General features: G+C 36.2%; 1 protein-coding gene across 1 annotated transcript in view; it reads left to right on the top strand.

The window, feature by feature from the left end:
• The window catches only part of LRRC9 (leucine rich repeat containing 9), a 96,871-nt gene that overhangs the window by 11,388 nt on the left and 65,090 nt on the right, over positions 1-20,393 (top strand). The window contains exons 8-14 of the mRNA XM_007466054.1: positions 2,683-2,879; positions 3,780-3,911; positions 11,160-11,336; positions 11,667-11,784; positions 15,916-16,048; positions 18,147-18,269; positions 18,906-19,021. Coding sequence (XP_007466116.1) covers positions 2,683-2,879; positions 3,780-3,911; positions 11,160-11,336; positions 11,667-11,784; positions 15,916-16,048; positions 18,147-18,269; positions 18,906-19,021 — 996 coding nt within the window. The remainder of the gene's footprint in view (positions 1-2,682; positions 2,880-3,779; positions 3,912-11,159; positions 11,337-11,666; positions 11,785-15,915; positions 16,049-18,146; positions 18,270-18,905; positions 19,022-20,393) is intronic.

The following is a 20,393-nucleotide window of genomic DNA, read 5'->3' as shown; positions in this document are numbered from 1 at the left end:
GGGCCTCTCACTGTTGTGGCCTCTCCCGTTGCGGAGCACAGGCTCTGGACGCGCAGGCGCAGCGGCCATTGCTCACGGGCCCAGCCGCTCCACGGCATGTGGGATCTTCCCGGACCGGGGCACGAACCCGTGTTCCCTGCATCGGCAGGCGGACTCTCAACCACTGCGCCACCAGGGAAGCCCCTATATGTGCTTTTTAAAATTTAGAATAAATTGGATTTCCTTTACTAAAAGTAGACTCTGAGAAATGAAGGATTACTTACCTCAAAACAGAACTTTGTATATATAAGAACTTATTGTATTAAAAAAAAAAAGGTATAAGAAAATAATGGTTTACTCAAAAAATGGTGTTACAAAAATAGTCAAACTACTTGGGAATAGGGGACTTGGATCCTTAGTTTATACTTTACTAAAAGTAAATACAGTGGGGAAAATAGAATCAAATGTAAAAATGAAAACATAAAAAAGCAGAAGAGTATATGGATTAATATATTTAACTGATCTCAGCCTGCCAAGTAAGAAAAAAACTAGAAATCACAGGGAACAGAATTTAGATTTGATTGAAAAAAAAAAAGTAAAACGCTTTTGTACTAAAAAGCATCATTAATGAAAATAAACAATAAATGACAGTCTGAAAAATTGTTTTCAACAAACATGAAGGACAAACATAATATCCTTAGTATAAAAGTACTCATAAGTAAAACAAGACAAAAAGGGACTTCCCTGGTGGCGCAGTGGTTAAGAATCCGCCTGCCAATGCAGGGGACACGGGTTCAATCCCTGGTCTGGGAAGATCCCACATGCCATGGAGCAACTAAGCCCATGAAGCCCGCGTGCCTAGAGCCTGTGCTCCGCAACAAGAGAAGCCACTGTAATGAGAAGCCTGTACACCACAATGAAGAGTAGCCCCCACTCACTGCAACTAGAGAAAGCCCACGCGTACCAACGAAGACCCAATGCCGCCAAAAATAAATTAATTAAAAAATTTTAAAGAAGACAAAAAGTATATATCCAAATAGAAAAATTAAGCAAATTCCATAAACTATCATTTTACAAAAGAATAAATAAAAACTAATAAACATGTGAAAGAGGACCTCAATCTGATTATTAATTTCCTAATATGAAATAAGACAACAAGCAACGATTTTCACCTATAAATTTGTCATAGCCTGCCTGGTGAAGATGGGTGTGACACTATTACACCACTGATGAGAGTGTAATTGGGTCATATATATTACTAACAGCCTAAAAATGCTCATAGCCTTTGACCCAGTAAATCTACTTCTAGCACTCCATTTAAAGATTTGGATAAATATTTATATGAGAATATTCATCACTGTACTATTAATAACAACAAAAAATTGGAAACTACCTAAATGTTTAAAAAGAGAGGCAGAATTACTCAGTCTTAAGATTGAATGGTATGTAGCAATTAAAAATCAATTTTTTAAAAATATATTTAGTACTCTTTATGAAAAGAACAGGTTTAAATTCATATTATAATCAGAAAGGTATTCTTAAAACATTAACATAATTTATTTATTTGAATAAAAAAACCACAGGAAAACCAGTATATGGAAATCATTTTATATCTGCCATTTTCATGTGCAAATGGATGTATTAATATGTGAAAAATAATAGTTATAGATTATATAAACTATAGGTATTTTTATAAAATATGCTTACTTCATTTTTTTAACAGCTGTATGTAGCCATTATAGAGAAAGGAGTACAGATACTTAGCGAATTTCTATTTGTATGCACTTCTCTGTGTACAGTACAATTTATCTTGAAATCCATTCTATGACGCTGGGGTTAGCGTAAGGCAAATGAGGCACTCACCCTGGGCCCAAAGTTTAAGGGAAGGTCTAAAACCTCCATAATTAAGATAAATCATATACTTTATTATAATATATATTTTAAAAATATTTATTTAAATTTATTTGGTTGCGCTGGTCTTAGTTGCAGCATGCGGGCTCCTTAGTTGTGGCATGTGAACTCTTAGTTGCGGCATGCATGTGGGATCTAGTTCCCTGACCAGGGATTAAACCCAGGCCCCCTGCATTGGGAGCATGGAGTCTTAACCAATGCATCACCAGGGAAGTCACTATTATAATATTTCTTAAAAATACAAATGAATGCAAAAAAAGTCCATTACGAACAACAAGAAAAAATCACAAATATCAAAATTTTAAATAAAGACATTGCTGTGCTGAGCCGTATAGGAGACTGAGGCAAAGAGAAAAATGTGCACCCCTATATCCATGTTTGTGTGTATTTTTATGTTGTTTCCCAGAATAATAAGTAGTTGAAAAATTGAAAAGTAGGAGTGATAAAAGTCACATTATTTCAAGTTTATTCTCTTTGTTCCAAAACCAGCATTTCTTATCATTTTACTTTGGCTTTATTAGAAGCTAACTCATCAATAATATTTTAAAATTTATTTCTTTGCTTTTCTTATTTCCAGTTGAGAGAACTGCCATGTCTGAAGTATTTAATTTCACTTGGTCAAGAGAAATTGGTTGACCAAACTTGTACTAAAGTTATAATCACATGCTTGCCATGTTTTTATGAAGTTTGACTTATTTATTATCTAGATTGCTACTTTGTTAATTTAAGTTAACTAAATATTTAATAGATTCCACTGAACAATTTTGCTCTCTGGCACATTGATTTCAACAGTTGGAACGGGAACTGACTGAACTCAGAGGATCTGGCAAAGGGCACAGTGATAGATCCAGTAACAATAAAGTAACTGAGCTTGAAAAATCAAAAAACTGTGAAACTGTCACAGAAGAACCAAGTCTTCAGCAGAAGATAGTGACCAAACTAAATGCCTTGAATGAAAGGGTAACATTCTGGAACAAAAAACTAGATGAGTATGTTTAATGAATTATCTCGTTGTTCAAATTTGAAACATGAGGGAAAAGAATGTTCTGGGCCACTGGTCGAGCTCAATTCTCTCCTCAGGAATGAAAAAAATTACAGTATGAAGTAAAACACAACATGTTTTTCCAGTCCAGTTCTTAGTAGAGGTAGGCATCATTGGTTCAAAGTTAGCATATAGTTTTTTAAAGAAGCAATACTTTACTAGGAACACTGGACTTCCCCTGAGTGGCTTCTTGTCACATCATGACTCAAGTGTCTGCAAATTAGAAACATTAGTTTTTTTAACGTTAGTTGCTACTGGTGCAGAAAGCACATACAAAAGTTGTCTGGAATCATGTAGAAAGAAACTCAGGTTGAGTATCAACTAGAAACATAAAGCAAGAAGACTTAGTAAGTACTGTGAATTTTTTTTTTAATTTACTAAGGCACTAAGTGGATAAGTTAGTTTGCCCTGTAATAATAAATAGTAACAAAATAATAACTAATATTTATTGAGTTCTTACTCTCTGCCAAGCTCTTGGCTAAGAGCTTTTCATATATTTTGCCTATAATCCTCAAAAAAGCCTATTCAGGTGTAGGTACTATCAATCTTGTCATTTTCTAAGGAGTTGCAGCAGAAAAATGTTGTGACTTGTCTAAGATCTGAGAATCATAAATGGTGGAGCCAGGAGAGTATTCTAACCTTCGCTTACTCTGAGGTTAACAAAATTTGAGGTGATTTTAATTGCCAAAAACAGAATGTCTTTTACTTGGTTTAACTGTTAGCACCAAGCTTTCTTTATTCATTGATGAAAGCTTTATATTTTAACATCAGCTTAGAAGAAACTATCATGAATTTTAATGTTGTGATTTTTAGATCATTTTAATAGCTTTATTTTTTTCTTAAATAGAATTGAAGGAATTTATCGTATTGAAGTAAAACAAAAGAAGAAAAGTCATAGTTTATTAATCCCATTTTTGTTAATTGAGTTGGAGACTGTGGGAAACATCCACTTTGAAGAAGGCACTCGATCTGATGACTGGTAAATCTTTTGATATTTAGTTATAGCTTTAAAACTAATTTTAAGTGCTTAGGATCATTAACCAAAATATCAACTTATAAAAATCTTAAAATGTCCCATTTCAAAACACTTTCCATATAGAGTATTCATCCACTGAAAATTGGCAGTTACCTACTTTACCATATATACATTTCTCTGTTTATACTATTGGCATGAGCTAACTTGAAAACATCCTAATAGTATTTCTTTGCTCTTTACTTAATTTTCCTTAGCCCAAGAGCAGAATATAATTTAGAAAAGCTTATGGTCAAGAATTAATTTTATGTATGTTTATACGGTTTATTTCTGGACTGAATATAGCCCTGAATTCTGAATACTGGGTGAGAGGCTAGAATAGGGAAGGAGTGGCAAAGCAGGATTGGCAACAGCAAGTTGCAAACACTGGAGGAGGCTGCCTAGTAAATTTCCTGGGGGTCCATGATCAACGTGAAACCAGTTGTCTAGAGCTAGATAGAGTCAGGGTGCACATAGACTTTATGAGTTAAAATAAGGCAGACACTTAAAAACCAGGAATTTGGGTGAAAAGCCCATTTGGACAAAAATGGCAAAGCCACCCAAAATGGAAACAGGAAAAAGGCATCCACACTTCAGAATCAAGGCCTACTGGTAGACACAAGGAAGTGGTTGTGTTGCTTCAACTAGAGGGTACAACCCAAAAAATGATCCTAAAAAAAGAGAGCCTTGACACAAAAATATCATAACTTTCATATTTCTGCAGTCACTTTCTCAAAATTGAGAAGCCCGTGAACAAGGAAACATGTAAAGCTATAGAATGGACTTGATATATCACCCCAGAGGATGGTTTTACTCACAGTCAGTGTTGAAACAAACACAATTTTTGTGAAGTAAACTACAAAACTTAACAATGACCTTTTAGAAAGAAAAATGTGTGACTGTTATCCATTACTTTAAGCCAAGCCCCCTGATTCTATTAGATGTGGTTCTAACTCACCTCTGTGAGTAAAAGCTTCTGAAGGGCCTTGGGGGTACTTTGGTGGAAAAGTCTAAGACGCTCTGCCCAAGGGACAAAGGGATCTTTTAAAATACTTTCTTTTGTATCAGTAGATCCATTTGCCCAACAGTTATTACTGTTGCTTAACCACAATATTTGATTTTTATGTACAAAGATATAAAAGGTATTCATCCCAGTTCCCATGTAAACAAGTAGAGGCCTTGATTTTTCAAGTGTTAAGAATTGAATGGTGTCTCTCTGCAGGATGTATGCATAATTCTTCAGTCTTTTATTTGTATTCACTCAACCTAAACAGAATTGTTTTTTATTATTTGTTTCTTTTTAACTTATCACAAAGTAAGTTCTTTATAAAACAAGTACATTAGTGAAAAAAATATGTAAAAGCAAAATAACTAAAAAGCCATTTAGGTAACCATGCCAGCCTGATAGTAATTTAGATAGCTTTGGTGGATTTTAATAAGCATTAATAATTGTTTACTTGGTTTTAATAAAAATAACCTTGATCCATTTTAAGGAGAAAATCAAATACATGTTGGCAGAATTTCAAGAACTGTTTGTTACTTTTAGCATACTACAAGCTTGGCTACCTTAGCTCTGATCGTTTATGTATATTAGGAAATAACTATTAAAGTGCTTTAAATTGCTCTGTGTGGTACATATCTAGTCATTTTATAATTTAAACACTGACTTTTCTTTAATATTTTTAAGGCCAATATTTAGCATTTAAATAAAAAGTACTGGAGTAGAGCTAGAACTAAAACATAAAGGTTTTCTCTCAGAAAAGCCTATGTTTATAGTAAAAGAGCATTGCAGATTTCTAATTGTATATTGTTGAATATTTCTTAGCTTCATTTCTTTTTTGAAAATGAAGAGCTTTATTTTTCAGTTTAAAAAAGTCCTGATTTTACAGAGACTTGTCTGTTGAGTAGATTGTTGCCACTACAGCATTTTCATTATAGATCATATTATTTACCTCTGTATTGCCAACTGAGATATCTATTGACATCAGACAACATTTATCAACATTTATCAGATGGGGACTCCAATGCATCAAAGATGCTGTCCTTGTGCTTGAGAAGCTTTTTTAACCTGGTTATAGATGCATGGCATTTACAATTTAAAGAAATAACTTCAAAGTACCACAAAACAATATATAAGTGACTCTGTGAGCTCCTTGGGGACAGATAGGATGTGCCTTATAAGTCATTACATCTAGCATAGGGCTGGCTGGATTCATAACTCAATAGATAACTAATTGAAGTCTCTATATCAATATATAGGTACTCACTTAGTAGGTTCACTTTTGTCTATAAAATAACTTTCAGTAATTAATCTAACTTTTTATATATAAACATTTCAGGCTGTACTGTTTTAGAGAGCTACAGAAACTCAGACTTTTTGTTTTATACTGTTTTATATTTGTTTTTGATATGGTTAAGTCAGTTAACAGTATTTATTAAATGCTTGTTTAGGATTTTGAAGTGATTTTAATAGATTATATTATGCTCCAGCCATTTAAAACCATGTGCATTCTACATTTGCTAAATGGGTGCATCATTTGTATATTAATGAACGTTTGTAGGCATCTCTCTGTGTAACTGAATATCTTAGTCAATGTGTATATCACCACTGTGGATGCTCACACATTCAGGTCTTACTGAATGAGTGAGGGCACCCAGTGACATGAGGGGCCCTCACTCTCCTAACCTCTGCAGATCTTGTTGCTGTTAGCCATTCCTTCTGTGTAACTTCACCTCTCTCTCTCTTTTTTTTTTTCTTGTAGTTAGACATTTCCTATTTTCTTTTTACACTCTCCCTTGACAGTCTCTTCTACTCCTGCACTTTCAAAAATTACTTAAAGTTACAATCTCTCGCCTTTACTCCAGTCCTGAATTTCTACCTATTAGACATTTCTAGCCAAATGTCCAACTGGCAAGGCAAACTCAACACATTTAAAAGGGAACTCAGCTGTAAAGTAAAAAATAGAGAGTGGGGTTAGAGTCAGAAAGCCTAGGTTCAAACTCTATCTGCATAGTCTTAAAACAGTTATTTAACTCATCTGAATGTCATCTGTAAAATGAGAAAATAAAAAACTATCACAAAAGGTTACTGTTAGGATTAGACAAGGTGACATAAAAATATTTCGTTCTTAATCTTTTTGCTTTTGTTTTCCTCTTCCTGCCCACAAACCACCCCTTCCTACTGACTCCTCCATTCCTGTTTGTAGCACTACCACCCTCTTAGTCATAGAGGCACAACAAACACTGAAGCCATTCTTGACTCCATTCTCTTCCTCCATCTCCATATCCAATCAGCCTAAGACCCACAGGTTCTCTCCATAATGTCTCTTGCATTCGTGCTCTCCTTCTTTGTAACCAAAATCTCCTGCACATGGGCTGTCATAACCTTCCTCTTAGACTATTGCTACATATAGCTGGTCCCTTCCTATGCCAAGAGCACTCTGTTAAAAACAAAACAAAATCCTCCTGTAGCAACCTGTTATCTTCCAAATTACATTCTAACTTTTCACCCTGACATTCAATGTCCTTCACTGTATAGTCTCCAAACTACCCTAACCCCTTTTCAGACCCTTTCAGAGTCAGCTGAACTGTACATGCCTCACTGCTCTTGGAATATATCTGGTACACCATCACATAAGTGGTTTTCTTTGTTCTACTTCCTTCACCCAGAATGCCTCGCATCCCAGGCCCTGGCTCTATCATTGCCTGTCAAAACTTACTTTATCTTCAAGGATGACATCAAAAGCCATTCCTTTGTGAGGAATTTTCTGGTCATCTCCATCAGCTATAGTCATTTTTTCTTCTTCTTTTTGAATCTTCATAGCACTGAGTTTTATCTCTCCTGTCTTATACTCTACTATAATTTTGCTTGTACTTGTCCATTACTTCTTCACTTTATTGGTTTATAAACTCGGTGAAGATAGAGGCTGCATCTTTTTAATCTTTGAGTCTTTTCTACTTTGTTCATTTGCTCAGCATTCATCCACTGAGCTTCTACCATAAGTCACATTCTATGCTAGGTGCTAGTGATAAAAGTCAAATAAGATATAGTTCCCTCTCTAATCAAGCCTACAATCTGCTGTAGAAGACTATGGTAATGAAATAGTAATAAGTTCTGGGATGATTGCACACATGGAGAATGTAGGAGGGGGCAGCTGTGTGAAGATCAAAGCAGAGTGGTGAGTTAGAGAAAGTATTCTGGAAGTGGGGACACTTGAGGGAGATGCTTTGATCTGAGTTTTGAAGGACAGATAGAAGCTAACTATACGAAGAATTAGAGGAAGGATTTTGCAGGCAGAGGAAACAGCATGTGAAAGGGTGTGGAAATAGTATAATATGTTCGGAGAACGCAGTAGTTCCACATGACAAGGGCCTGATCATTAAGAGTCTTGCAGGCTGGGCTGGGTAGTTTGAATTTTGCCCTTAAATCTATCAGACTGAAAGAAAGGTGTATCAGATTTCAATATTATTTTATACAAAGTCCTAGAGAGTCATTATTTCAGGTTCAGACTAAAATGTGTATACATCAGACCAGTAATGACATGCTCCCCAGTTGCATGTAGCACATATTCAACAATGCTGTGAGAAATTATCATCCTCCATGACGTACTGATAATATTGTAAGTCTCAGTACTTCTCTATCAGCATAGGTCTGTTCTCCCTCCTCCAGCAGTATTGCAGCCTCTGAATGATGTTTTCTCATCCACGGTGTGGCCAGGTGATTGAATGAATTGCTTTACTTCTGTGACCCCAGGTAGCACAGAGCCCTTGTCCTCTCAGCACCAGGGTTCTGTATCTCCAGGGCTCTAGGAATTCCATATGAGGAAGGGATCAGCTGCTTAATTTCCAAAGAAAAGCTCTATGAAAGGATCATGCTACTTAGAGTTTCCTGTGTCATTCCTGGTTCTTGCATTCCTGGGAGACCAGGCTAGAAGCTGGGAACTGTCTATTCATCACTTCCATCTATTCTTGATTACTCTCAAGGGCAATTCTCCATTACCCTTTTGTTACTTTATAACAAAAACCTTATCTACATAAAACTCCTATAGCACTAGTTTCTATCAGAGCACAATAATAATGATAATAATAACAATTAGAGTGCAATAATGAGTTTCAGTGGTTCCAGGACATGTTGTTTTGGGGTGACTTGGACTAATTTAGGCCCACCCAGGAAATGATCCCGCTATATATGACACTGTAGGTTTCCCACTGCACATGATGATCTGGTTGTTTAGCTAGACCTCTGAACTAGTTAGCAGCATTATGCTGGATTGCAGCACTATTTCTATCTGTCTCCTGTACCAGACTGCAAACTCCTCTGGGATTAGTTTGGTTTGCAGCTCACTTACTGTAGGTTTCCCACTGCACATGATGATCTGGTTGTTTAGCTAGACCTCTGAACTAGTTAGCAGCATTATGCTGGATTGCAGCACTATTTCTATCTGTCTCCTGTACCAGACTGCAAACTCCTCTGGGATTAGTTTGGTTTGGGCAGCTCACTTTTCAACTCTCGGGAAAGAGTAACTGGGCAGTTCCTAGCTGCACTGGTTCAGTCTTTGCTAGTGAGAAAGGCGAATGCTCTAAATTAGGAGCTCAGATGTTAGTCTTAGGAAGAGACAACCCATCAGGAAGCTTACCTTTGTGATCTTAGCCCACACCCATGCTCAGGCCCTGGTTGATTATCCCAGTGAGGACCAGTCATCTCATTCAAAGGCAGATGTACCCCATATAGGAGCACTTAACTTCCTTTTCAAACTGATCCATTTTTTTCAAATTTATTTTTTATTTTTACTTCTTTTCATTGAGGTAACATTGGTTTATAACATTATATGTTTCATGTGTACAACATTATACTTCTACTTTTGTATACATTACAGCGTGCTCACCACCAAATATTTAGTTTCCATCTATCACCATACAGTTGACCACCCCCCTTAAATTTCAAATTAATCTAAATTCTGTGCTACTTTAAGACAGTGCCAGAATTATTACTGTGAGCATGGCCAGGCAAGGGCAGCAGAGAGCAAATGAGCATTGTGTACATTTTCCTGAGATCTTCACACAGCAGGCCCCTACTTCTTCAATTCTTAGCTCAAATATCTTCTCTGAACGTCTTACCCAAGACTTGTCTTAAGTAGCCCCTGCCTCTCCAAGCCTCTCTTACCCCAAGCCTCTCTTTCTTCAGAGCACTTACCAGTTTAGATTTTTTTTTATGTCTTGTTTATTTTTTTGTCCAACTCCCTTGGAAGATAGGGTCCATGAGAGCAGGGACCCTGCCTCTTTCAATTCTATATCCCTAGCTATGAAGTTATTGCAATAGCCCAACTAAGAGATGATGGTGATTTTAACTAGGAAAATAGCAGCAGTAATGATTAAATAGGGTCATATTCAGGATGTATTTTAGATGTAGAGTCAAACAGACTTGCTGAAGACTTGGATATTGGTGAGGAAGAGAGGAGCCAAGGTTTATTCCTGGGATTTTAACCTAAGCTACCAGTTAGGTGATGTTGCCATATACTGAGGTAGAAAACACTCAGGAGGAGCAGGTTTAAAGGCAGGTGTGTTGGATGAGTTAAATTTGAGAGGCCTATTACATATACAAGTGAACACAGGAAGCAGGTAGTTGGATGTTCAAGAGTGGGTATATCCAGCTAAGTGGGGTAAGGGTAAAGCCTGAAAATAAAATGTTTGAATTTACTAGTATAATAAATATATATGTATATGTATTTATATATATATAAATAATATATTTAAAATATGTATTCCCAAAGGACCAGGTGAAGTCACCTAGGGATAGAGTTTATGGAAACAAGAGGAGAGCCAAAGACGATTGCTGGGGCAATCCAACATTTAGAAGTCTGTCAGAGGAAAGAGAAGCAGCAAAGAAAAACGTGAAAGAGCAGCCAGTAAGATGAAAGCCAGAAGCATGTAGTTTCACTGAAGCCAAAAAAGGAAGTGTTTCAATAAAGGAGGATTGCTCCATATCTTTTAGTCAGAACAAATATATAATAATAAAAGAACTATTATTTTATGTTTCAAAGTTTAGCGCCTCTTCTACTGATTGAATAAGAACCAAATCAGAGCTATACTATATGACCATTTATCTTTAGCAAAAAAAAAAAATATTAGCTATTACTTTTTTCATATGTAACTTTGTGTTCTCAACATTTTAAGGAAAATCTCTTTTCTTTGCATATATTTTGTATTCCCATATAGGTTTAATTCCTGCTATGAATTAATTCTATCACGTTTTTGTACATGGGACTTCAGAACATATGGTATTACAGGAGTGAAAGTAAAACGTGTCATCAAGGTTAACAACCGTATTCTGAGACTAAAATTTGAAGAGAAATTCCAAAATTTTTTGGACAATGAAGATATGCATGATTCAGAGTAAGAAGTTAACTTCCATAAGGAACATTTTTACAACAGTCTGATTTTATTTTGTAAAAGAAAGTCTTTCTGTTTTAAAAGTTTACAATATTGAAAATATCCTTGTCAGTAAATAGTTCCTTTTCATGCATCTTCCTTAACTAGGATGACCTCATAGTTTATCCACACTGGAGCTCTTTTTGAGACTGAGGAGGAGTGCAAGTTTAATAATGACACTGGAACATCCAGCATAAATGGGAAATATCCTGGGCAAGGCATATGGTCACTTATCTACAGCTAGGCTTTTCTGAAATCAATTCTAAAACTTTTTTTGTCTTAATTATTCTTAAGGAGCTATCGACAGATGCTGGAATGCCTTTTTTATGTTTTTGATCCTGAAGTTACAGTGAAGAAAAAGCGTCTGCTACAAATACTTGAAAAAGGATTCAAAGACAGTGAAACGAGCAAGGTAACATAAAATGTCATTCAGAATAATGCTTTCTTCCTAATGAATAAAACTTTGCCACTGATTAAGCGTGGTTTGATTCTCAATGCTTTCATTCATGTTAGAGCAAACTTATACTGTTTCACAAAAAGCTTAGTGCTATCATGGAAAGTACAATCCCTCAGTATCCCAGGGGGATTGGTTCCAGGACCTCCCACAAATACCGAAATCCGGGCTTCCCTGGTGGCGCAGTGCTTGAGAGTCCGCCTGCCGATGCAGGAGACGCGGGTTCGTGCCCCGTTTCGGGAAGATCCCACATGCCGCGGAGCGGCTGGGCCCGTGAGCCATGGCCACTGAGCCTGCGCGTCCGGAGCCTGTGCTCCGCAAATGGGAGAGGCCACAACAGTGAGAGGCCCGCATAACGCAAGGAAAACAAACAAACAAACAAACAAACAAACAAACAACCTTATCAAGTTTCCATCTAGATTGACTGGTGTTCAGAAGACAGGGGATTCAATCCCGTGAATTTAAGGCCTTGGGATTCTGTGCTATGCCTGACTCTATGCTGGGAGGGCATTATTATCCACTCACCCTCAGCCCAAGAGACAGACAGAGTGGGCACACCCAGCACCACTGCCTCCCGGAAGCACTCTGGAGACCTTTGGCTCGGCTTGGACTGGTCTCTGCTGCCTGTCATGGCTGCACTCCCAGACAAAGGCTGTGGTCTAAGGAAGGCCATGGAGTTGGTGGGCGTGGATGGCTGAGGATCGCAAAAAAAAAAAAAAAAAAAAAAAAACCGAAATCCAAGGATGCTCAAGTCCCTTATATGAAATGGCATACTATTGGCATGTAACCTATGCACATCCTTTTGTATACTTTAAATCATCACAACATTACTTGTAATACCTAACACAATGTAAATGCTGTGTAAATAGTTGTAAGTACAATGTAAATTCTATGTAAATAGTTGTGGAAGCAGGGCAAATTCAAGTTTTGCTTTTTGGAACTTTCCAGAATTCTTTTTAAAAAATATTTTCAATCTACAGTTGGTTGAATCATGAATTACTTTATCTTCATGATTATCTATTTAATCTTTCTAGGCATCTTATATTTTATATTGTGATCCTTTTGTGGATGATTTTGAAATCCACTTCTTTAATCCGTTTTAAACTCTCCGAGGTCTTCTCCATCTTGAAAAAATTCATTTAGTTAACACTGCTGTGCTTTCTATCATCCTATTTTTCTCTTTACTTTTACTGCCACCATTTCTTTATTCTCTACTTCATTTTCCTCACCTTGATACTGATATTGCTTTATCCTTGGTCACTCCTGAGCTCCAAAATATCCAATCAACCTTTCTCAGTCCTCCACCCATTTGACGAGGCAGCTGTAGCACACTGGTATAGAGCAGTGTTTCCTGATCCTTCTCTCATCATGGCATGCATAAAATCAAAGTATTGCTGTATTTGAATCCTGGCTTTCCTACTCACCAGCTGGGTGACTTCACCTCTCTGTGCCTGTTTCATCCATTCTGTAAAGTGAAGATAATAATAGTGTCTTCTTAACAGAATGGTTAGGATTTAGTGAGATATGTGCAAAAAGGTTCTTGGATACTTGTTCATAGCATCATTATTCACAATAGCCAAAAAGTAGAAGCAACCCAAATGTCCATTAACAGATGAATGGATAAATAAAATGTGGTATATACATACAAGAGAATATTATTCAGTCATAAGAAGAAATCAAATTCTGATACATGCTACAACATGGATGAACCTTGAAAACATTATGTTAAATAAAAGAAGCCAGACATAAAGGGACAAATACTGTACGATTCCACTTACATAAGATATCTAGAATAGGCAAATTGGTAGAGACAGAAAGTAGAATAGAGGTTACCAGGGGATGGGGAGGATAGAAGAACAGAGAGTTATTGTTTAATGAGTATACAGGTTCAATTTGAGATGACGTTCTGGAAATGGATAGTGGCGATGGTTGTACAACATCGTGAATGTACTTAATGCCAATGAACTGTACACTTTAAAATGGTTAAAATGGTAGCTTTTAACCTTATGTGGTTTTTTTTTTACCACAATAATAAAAAAAAATCACCAATAAAGCTTTCCAACCTCTTGGTGGAGAATAAATTGGAGGGAGTAGAAGCAATGATAGGGGCACTATACGGGGGAGGTCCTACAGCAGCTTAGGCCAGAGATGATGGTGGCTTCAGCAGGGTGGTATAGTGAGAGTGCCCTCACTGTACTTTCTGGAAGAGAAGTAGGAAGGAGGTGAAGAATTGAGGAAGGCGAGTGAAGTGCTCACGGTCATATCAGAGAACTCTGAACCATCATGGGCACAAAGGGTAGAGGAAGGATGGGGCTATTTCTGTGTGTTTTCTGCCTGCCAGACACTGTGCTAGCACTTTATCCCCTGCATCTCCTAAAGGAGATACAATATCTCTAATCCTTCCAGCAGCGCTCTACACTGCTCTGTCCAATATGGTAGCCACAACCCACATGTGACTACTGAGCATTTGAAATGTGACTGCTCAGAATTAAGGTGTGCTAAAAGTTTAAGACATATGATACCAGTTTTTGAAGACAGTACAGAAAAAAAGACTATAATTTCTTATATTGATTACATATTAAAATTATAATATTTGCAAAATATTAGATTAAATAAAATATATTATTAAAATTTACCAAAAAGTTCTTAGACCAGTTCCTGGCACATAGAAAATTTTTTACTAAATTCACCATTATTGCTGAAACATTTGATTATGAGACTGACACACAGCCTTCTGTGCTAAGGAGGCAGGTTATTGCAGAAACATTTGATATTTTTGATTGCTCTTTCCAGTTTGAAACTCTCCTTTAGCATCCATACACTATTGTTATCCTCACATTTTTCTGATTGTCCCATCTTTGTTTCCTTTTCTTTCCCAGTCTTGCCTCTAAACAAGAAAATACCAGAAGGTTAAAGTTTACTATTCTGCCCTTCTTTCTCCACACACCATCAATTACTCTCATTGTTAAGATCTTAGAAATGGGGGAAGATAATTGGCTAGAAAAATCACTGGGTAGCACAAAGCTCAGATAAGCTAAATTTCTATGTTATGTTGTGCACACAATGAGTAAAGATTGATATTTATGTTCTGCATCATTTAAGAGATGGGATCTGATTAAAAAGATACGCTGTGTAAGCAGCTGAGAAGGAGGATTTAGCTTAGTGTGGCAGTGTCTGGTCCAGGCAGAGAGCCATGCACATAGCCTCTATCTAATAGATATTTAGTGATGTTCATGGGAAATCTGAGAGTATAATTACTAGAATGTGGAATTTGTGATCAGATGAGCCACATTTTGGTATTTATTTTTCTAAATCTCTTTGAATAACAGGTTTCAATAAGAAAATAGGCAATTCAGCATTTATATAAAAGATATATTTTAGATAATTTGGCTACTAATATTAAGCTAGTAGTAATTTCAAAACTCCAAGAAGTGACAAGGAGGAGTAGACCTGAGTCCAAGTCATGACTTTGCCAATTTCTGCTTCAGTCCTTGGATAGATCATATAATCTCTCTTAGGTTTTTTTTTTTTTTACTGCTAAAAATAGAGATTTTTGTTTGTTTTAGAGCTGCTTTCACAGCAAGTAAAATGAATATTTCTGATAAAACACTTTTAAAGAAGTAATCTAATCACAATGCAAACTAAAATTTCCATGCATTAGCACAATGAGATGTATCTGGAAAATAATGTAGATTATTAGACTATTTATTTATTTAAATAAGAATCTTCAGTGTAATTTCCCACAGAATTTTCTTTTTGGAATTTGCACAGTTGCTAGTGGAGTATCCTTGAAAACGTGCAAAACTACAGCTCCTGCACCACACAGAGTGGTCAGTTTTGACTCTGGCTGGTTTTACAGGAACAAATGTTGTTCAGTATTACTTTTCATAAATCTATTTGCATACAAATTTAAAATATATAAATGGTTTTATAGAATGAAGTTGCACCTGAAGGCTATCTACTTCTTTTCAGTGAGTCTGACCTGCAGTTTCCTTGCAGACACATAAACATAAAATGATAAACCATCTTACTAAAGTTGAAGTATTGTCAATCTTGTAAAAATACTCATACTTTGTTTTTTCTTTACAGCTGCCTCTCAGAAAAGAAGCTGTTATTCTTGCTAACAGCCTAAGTATATGTGAGTGTCCCAGAATTGAATTTCTACAGCAAAAGTACAAGGATGAGAAGAAAAACTCTCTTGAGCATGAGCTCTTCAGACATGGTAATACAACTATGCGGTGTTTCTGAACTTTTAAGTTCTAAGTATTTAAATTCATTAATTATTTGCATAATATTTTTGATACTTGGTTTTATCAACCTGGGAGGTCTTCTGAAGCCCATTTTATTTAGTGTTTACCAGTGTAGTGATACATGACTTTCTGATCTATTACTTTAGTCAGGTTGTCAACAAATATTTACTGAGTGATTATTATCAGCAACATCAATAGGATGAGACTCATTCGTTAATCATATTTAATCCATCTTATATGAAATAAACACTTTTCATAATCTGCTTTTGTTCATTAAGTTGTGTCCTAAAAATAAACTTAACATATTTATGTACATGTTATACACAAACACACACACACAATCACCATACAATCCCCAAATTCATAGGAAAGAGAAAAGAGAACTTGGCCTATTTATATGATAATCATTATATAAAGCACTCAGGAAGACAGGCCTTATTTGTCCTTAATTATCAAAATATAAGATGATAAGAAAATCTGGTTATAAATCTAAAGTTGGCTAAAGACAAATTGTGAAGTGTGTGGATTGCTTTAAAGTTGCCTTATAGAAGATAAATGTTTGGTATCTTAATTTAGTCACAGTTATTAGTACTTTATTTGCACCTTGAATATATGTAAATAAAAGTACATGAGTCAGTTTGTAGGACACTTCTGGGAGAGGTTCCCAGGTACCCACAGACTGGAGACAAAGACCAGCTCATCATGTCCTCTCTTGCCCCACCCTCTTCCACTTTTCATTCTTCAGTTCCACCAGTATTTATTGAATGCTTACTGGGTATTAGGCACTTGGTTGGTGATAGGGATTTAGTCAATACAGACTAGACAGTTTCTCCATTATGGTGCTTACAAACAATAATATCCAAATAAATGTAAAATTACAATTATAATAAGACCTACAAAGATGAAGTATTAATGTATAGTACCAAAGAATGTAAAATAAAGAGAATTGATCAGGTCAGGGAGTAAGGGACATCTATTCTTTGGTCTCAACTATTCAACCTTCTAAAGACTGGGTAGTCAGAAATTTGGTTAACTGAATTCTATAAAAGTAATATTCTAGGTTCCAGACTCTAGCTCTGTTAAGATGATGCATGCTGAACTAAATTATGTGTGTTTTGCAGTCTTTCATTCAGTTAATAATAATCAGAAAATTAAGCAGATTACTGAATCTAGAAAGAACTCCTATTTGAAAAAACCACTTGCTTTTTTTCTCATCCTTCTCCATTTTCATTTAAGAAATATCCATTATAAGGACTTCCCTGGCAGTCCAGTTGTTAATACTTCACCTTCCATTGCAGAGGGTGCTGGTTTCATCCCTGCTCGGGGAGCTGAGATCCCACATGCCTTGTGGCCAAAAACCCAAAGCATAAAACAGAGGCAGTATTGTAACAAATTCAATAAAGATTTTAACAATAGTCCACATCAAAAAAAATCTTTAAAAGAAAAAGAAATATCCATGATGTTTTTCTTGATCCTTCTGGAATATTCTTTCTAAAACAATTAGGTTCTCCCAATTTACATTTCATAACTTGTACATAGTTTTAAAAAGTCATCTGAATACTTTATGCATAGTAATTAGAAGTTGTTTCATAGGATTCAGTGACTCCTAGAGATCCTTAGGATTTAGTGAATTTCAAGGTTCCTTAATATCTAAAGGGAAGAGAAATGTGCATCCATTCAGTAGACATATATTGAGTGCCTCTTATGATCTAAGCTATGTGCTGATGATACAGAGATGAATTTTTACCCAGTTAACAAGAACAACAAATTTCTTAAATTAATTCATAAAAATATTGATAAATATTGTCTTCTTTCCTTCCTCCTTACTCTGTAAAGCTTTGCTTGATATAATCACAGGAATTCTCTTTTATAAACATTTAATTTATGCAACAAATATTTATTGAGCTTCTATTTTGGATCAAGCTGTGTGCTGTGTGCTTTACACAGACAAGATAGCCAGGATCTCTACCTTTACAAAATATACAGTCAAGTCTGGGGCCAATAAGGAAGATGATATTGGAAAATTATTCAAATGAATTAGTGTTAAAACATTTTGTTTTTTCACACTAGGCATCCTCCTGATTACAAAGGTTTTCCTTGGCCAGAGTGTTCAGGCTCGTGATCAGGACTCCATAAGTCAAGCCAACTACCCAATGATTAATTCAGTGTTCATTCCTCAAAAATATTTACTAAGTATGTCTGCGATGAAGATAAATCTTTTTTCATCTTTCTGAATACAAAATGTTTTCATTTAATACAGATGCTTACAGTTTAACCTCTACCTAACAAAACTTATAAACTTTTTTATAAAAACCTGTTCCCAGCTACTAATGAACTTCTATATTTCTATTTCCTATTTCAGTGACATTTATATATGTGTGCATGTAGATATTTTATTTTGTAAAAGTTTGTTTTATGTTTTATATACACAGACATATATATATATATATATATATATATATAATATATTATATGTATTTCAAAAAATAGAACCTACCCAACTTTTAACAACAAAAAAGTAATATATTTGTCAAAAACTATATGGCTAAACATGGAATAGAAAAGTGAAAATGTATGAAAAGGAAAAGGAGATGAATAAAACTAAACCCTACTAGTCTGTGTAGTGAAAGGGTGACTAGTATTTATAGAATTAAGAAATTGTCTACAGTGGTGGGAAGATATAAGAGAAAAAAACCTCAATGACATAATATTTGGAACTTACTGAGTTTGTTGTTTATTAATCTATGTAAGGGTTAAAAAAGTATATTAAATATCATTTTGAAGAGTGTTTGTTTGTTTTGCTTGTTTTTGTTTCTTATTTTACCCTAGATTCTATCATGGGACAAAGAAACTGTGATTGCAGCATTCGGCAGTACAAGTGGTTTGTCTTTGATCATGACCTTGTTTTGCCTGAATACATCGTAGAATTTGAGTATATTACAGTGGTATGAATTCATTTTTAAAAAATTTTCTTTATTTTTTTGGCTGCGGCGGGTCTTAGTTGCGGCACGCGGGATCATCGTTGAGGCATGCAAGATCTTTTGTTGTGGCACACAGGCTTCTCTCTGTGTGGCACATGGGCTCCAGGGCACGAGGGCTCTGTAGCTGTGGCATGTGGGCTTAGTTGCCCCCAGGCATGTGGGATCTCCGTTACCCGACCAGGGATCGAACCCACGTCCCCTGCATTCTATGTTACGGAGACGACTTCTTTCCTTGAACCGCACTGAACCAACCTCTGCTAGTTTCAAACTTTTCTTATGCAGTTTCCTCACCTCTCTCAGCCTTCATAGAATTGAAGAGAGTTAGGGCCTTGCTCTGGATTAGGCTTTGACTTAAGGGAATGTTGTGGCTGGTTTGATCTTCTGTCCAGAGGACTAAATCTTTTACCATATCAGTAATAAGGCTGTTTCACTTTCTTAACATTCATGTGTTCACTGGAGTAGTACTTTTAATTTTCTTCAAGAACTTTTCCTTTGCATCCACAGCTTGGCTAAATATTTGGAGCAGGCGGCCTAGCTCTCAGCCTATCTCAGCGTTCAGCATGCCTTCCTCACTAGACAGTCATTTCTAGCTTTTGATTTAAAATGAGAGGTATGTGACTCGTCCTTTCACGCGAACACTTAGAGGCCATTGTAAGCTTACTAACTGGCCTTATTTATTTATTTATTTTTGCGGTACGCGGGCCTCTGCACTGCTGTGGCCTCTCCCGTTGCGGAGCACAGGTTCCGGACGCACAGGCTCAGCGGCCATGGCTCACGGGCCCATCCGCTCCACGGCATGTGGGATCTTCGCGGAACGGGACACGAACCCATGTCGTCTGCATCGGCAGGCGGACTCTCAACCACTGCGCCACGAGGGAAGGGAAGCCCCTAACTGGCCTTATTTTAAGACTGTCTTGTCTCAGGTAATAGAGAGACAGGGAAATGGCTGGTCAGTGGAGTAGTCAGAACACACACAACATTTATTAAGTTCACCATCTTATATGAGCATGGTTTGTGGCACCCCAAAACAATTACAATAGTAACATCACAGATCACAGATCACCATAACAAATATAATAATAATGAAAAAGTTTGAAATATTATGAGAATTGCCAAATGTAACACAGAGACATGAAGTGAGCAAAGGCTGTTGGAAACATAGCACCGATAGACTTGCTTGATGTCTTCAATTTGTAAAAAATGGCAATAAACCAAAACACAATAAAACAAGGTATGCTTATATATAAATATAAAATGATTATTCTTTAAAGGACTTAATTTTCAAAACAAATCATTATGACACCTAAATATTTTATCATGCAAATATATTACATGA

This window comes from Lipotes vexillifer, unplaced genomic scaffold (genome assembly GCF_000442215.2).
Source record: "Lipotes vexillifer unplaced genomic scaffold, Lipotes_vexillifer_v1.1 scaffold25, whole genome shotgun sequence".
NCBI lineage: Eukaryota > Metazoa > Chordata > Mammalia > Artiodactyla > Lipotidae > Lipotes > Lipotes vexillifer.
This window is presented reverse-complemented; position numbering and strand designations above follow the sequence as displayed.